The sequence below is a fragment of the Onychomys torridus genome, unplaced genomic scaffold (genome assembly GCF_903995425.1).
Source record: "Onychomys torridus unplaced genomic scaffold, mOncTor1.1, whole genome shotgun sequence".
Taxonomy (NCBI): domain Eukaryota; kingdom Metazoa; phylum Chordata; class Mammalia; order Rodentia; family Cricetidae; genus Onychomys; species Onychomys torridus.
In genome coordinates, this window is record NW_023413065.1 from 75,983 (window position 1) to 79,193 (window position 3,211).

General features: G+C 40.0%; 1 gene segment (V, D, J or C); it reads left to right on the top strand.

Annotated features, from left to right (window-relative positions):
• LOC118576129 lies at positions 1-584 on the top strand. The segment is given in 2 exon segments: positions 1-49; positions 268-584. Coding segments are annotated over 2 exon segments (366 nt in total).
• The last annotated feature ends 2,627 nt before the right edge of the window (positions 585-3,211 follow it).

Genomic DNA, 3,211 nt, shown 5'->3' on the forward strand with positions numbered 1-3,211 from the left:
ATGCCTCTCCACAGCCTGCTCTGTGTGCTGGTGACCTTGGCCTTCTCTGGTATGGATGGCTCACATATAGTTAAGTATACACAGGAAGCTTTGCCCTAGGCATGTAGCAGTTCACGTGACACATGATGGGGAACAGGGACTGCAGACAAGCGAGAAGAATAAGTCTTTAGTTAGGTTTGTCTTGGGTCTCAAGGTATCAAATACCAACAGTGGTTAATGCACACTATCACAGAATACAATTTTTTCTTTCTTTTGATTTTTCTGCAGGATCCAACTTGAGCCAGAAAGTGATTCAGGTCCAGTCAACCACAAGCACACGGGAGGGGGAAACAGTCACCCTGGACTGTTCATATGAGACAAGATCAAACTTTTATCATCTTTTGTGGTACAAGCAGCTTCTTAGTGGAGACATGATTTTTCTTATTGGCCAGTTTTCTTCTTTTACACAGACTGAGAAGAGCAGCCGCTACTCTGTCGTCTTTCGGAAATCAGCCAAGTCCATCAGCCTTGTCATTTCATCCTCACAGCTAGAAGATTCAGTCAAGTATTTCTGTGCACTCTGGGAACGCACTCACAGTGTTTGAAATGATAGTATAAGCCCAACAAAAACTGGAGCTCCTTAAGCATAGCCTCTCTCAGGGAGCCCTGATGAGAAGCCCACCTGCACATCCCAGACAAGACAGTCCCAACCATGGCTCCTTCCTCTGTGGTCTGCATCAGAAGTGTGTTTCTGAGTAAAACCTCATATTATGAAATTTATAATCAGTCTTGGTGAGTGTCTTCCTATTAATTCTTTGTCTTGAAAGTATTTAGCTAAAAATAGCCCACAGAAAGCACCTGTAGTATTCTCTGTAACTGGGAATCTTACATCAAAACAATCTGAAGCATTAGATTTTCTTTAAGTTGGTAACAGCACATAGCTCAGACTAGGCATCTGGAAAAGCAAAGATCATAATTTCCTTGTGAATCTGAGAGAAGCAGAGCCATCATGCGTGAAGTTTTCAGAGACACATTAGGAGGAGTTCACCCCATGAAACTGCTGGTTGTGGGGAGTCCCTACAAATCGCTGTCTTTGCATCTGGTACTGAGCCTGAGATACAGAAGGACAGCTAGACCAGAATAAGGAAGGATGGCAGCATAAGGGCAGCACCTGAATGGTAAATTGAGTTGAAACCTCATTGGAATCATATGTGCCTGGGCCTGAATCAACTGAGGTACATAAAAATATAACTATATACAAATATATCCCACCTGTTTCTCAACTCCTCTGCAGTTGATTTTTCCATGACCATCCTCCAAACAAAACAAAATGGGGAATAAAATTCTGGGAAATGTGTTTCCAGATATTTTTTCAAAGACTTGTTTATTTATTTTACATTGTTTGTGTAACATTTTCCTGCATGTATGCATGTGTACTGTGTGCATGTGAAAACAAAGCCTTTGTCTTCTATTTTAGCTGTCTCATTCTCTTTAGTGTCCACACCTGAGGATTTGTGAGGTTAGGTGGATATCATAGTGGGAAGTTGTCTCATATATTTTGTGTTTATTCACTGTGGTTTGTCATCTGATGGATGTGTCTTCTAACTTTCTTGTTCTGTTTTCTCCTGTTTGTCTCATGTGATTTCTCCTGGTGATTTGTCTTTACCTAGATTTATTACCTATTTCTATTTAACAGGGAATGTGCCTGAATTACCAGACATCATGACTCAGCAGAAGTCCCAGTGCTGACTAATAGTAGAAAACACATAAGGCACTTTTCCAAATCCCCAATAGAGTTCAAAGACAGTGTTTGGGTGAAAATGCACTTCTTTTGAGTTAACATTTAAATCATAAAATGAATACAGAAAGTAAAAAATGAAAGGAGGCCTAAAATTAAAATGAGAAAGGAAGCGTGTGAGTCACAGTTTTGGACAGCAGAGATATTGTTGTAAGACTTGAGTCATTAAGCTTTGACAGCAAGATTAAATTATAAGACAGCAATTTAACAAATTATAAACATAAATACAATCTTCTGGAAAAGACATGAATAAGACACTTACGAACTCACAAAAGCAGTGTCTACCAGCACAAGATTGGATCTTTCAACATTGTCATTGTCCAGGGGTTCAACCCAATCTGAGGAGCTACATTCTGTTGTCTGTTGGTGCTCACTTGGGGAGGAAAAGTCATATTCCTCAGTGCTGTAATACTGATAACCAGTTGTCTTTATTCAAGTAACTCCACTGCCCAGGTCCATGCTCATGGCAGAAAACCTACTAAGGTATAGTGGGCCACAAGGAAAAGATATAAATATAAGTTAAAAATGAGACTTTTTGGAAAGAAGTTTCAGGGGTGAGGGAGGATAGTCAGAGAGGATAATTAGGGAATACTATCAAAGCAAATAATATGTGTGTATAAAAGTGTACAATAATAATAATAAATTTAAAACAATGAAATACCCAGCATCATGAAATAAAAGGCATCCAGCACACAGTCATTGATCCATCGTCTTCAGGATGAGGGTCTTTCTCCTTCTGCTTGGGTTGATTTTATATCAGTCCCTACAGAAGGGAAAGGCTGCTAGTGTCATGAATCCAAACAAGTTACCAGTTGGTCCTTCTAGAAGAGGATTTCTGTGATGAAAGACCACTTTTCTGTGAGGTGAGGTCCTGTTCTATTTTGGTGTGGGTTTCCTGTGATAAAACACAGATCAACCAGTCTCAATTAGAAAAAAAATATTTCAGATTATACTTCTAATTCATTGTCCTTCATTGAGGGAACCAAGTCAGAGTTCAGGGCAGGAATCCAGAGCCAGGAACTGAAGCAGAGATCATAGAAAATGCATTAGGACAGCTGGATTTTCTCTCTGTGGCTCTCAGAGAGACCTTGAAGGCAGACACTTCAATTCTGGCTACAGGTGGTGTTAACTGGCAGGAGCAGCTTCTTATACCTCTTTTGCTTGACTGGTTCTTTGTGGGGAAAGTAAGATCTCAGATAGTTTTCCTTTGCTTTATCTCTTTCTTTTGAATGACCTATTGTGGTTTTACCTTGCCCCTATTTTCTCTTATCTCAGAAACCCAACATCTAATTCCACGACTAACCCAAAAACCCTGTGGTAACTTCTTAGTCTCAAGGTAAAGTATCTGAAAACAGGGGCTAGAACATTGTCTCAGTAGTTAAGAGCACTTGTGGCTCTTCCAAAGGCCTTCCTCTAACCTCCAAGAGCAGCTAA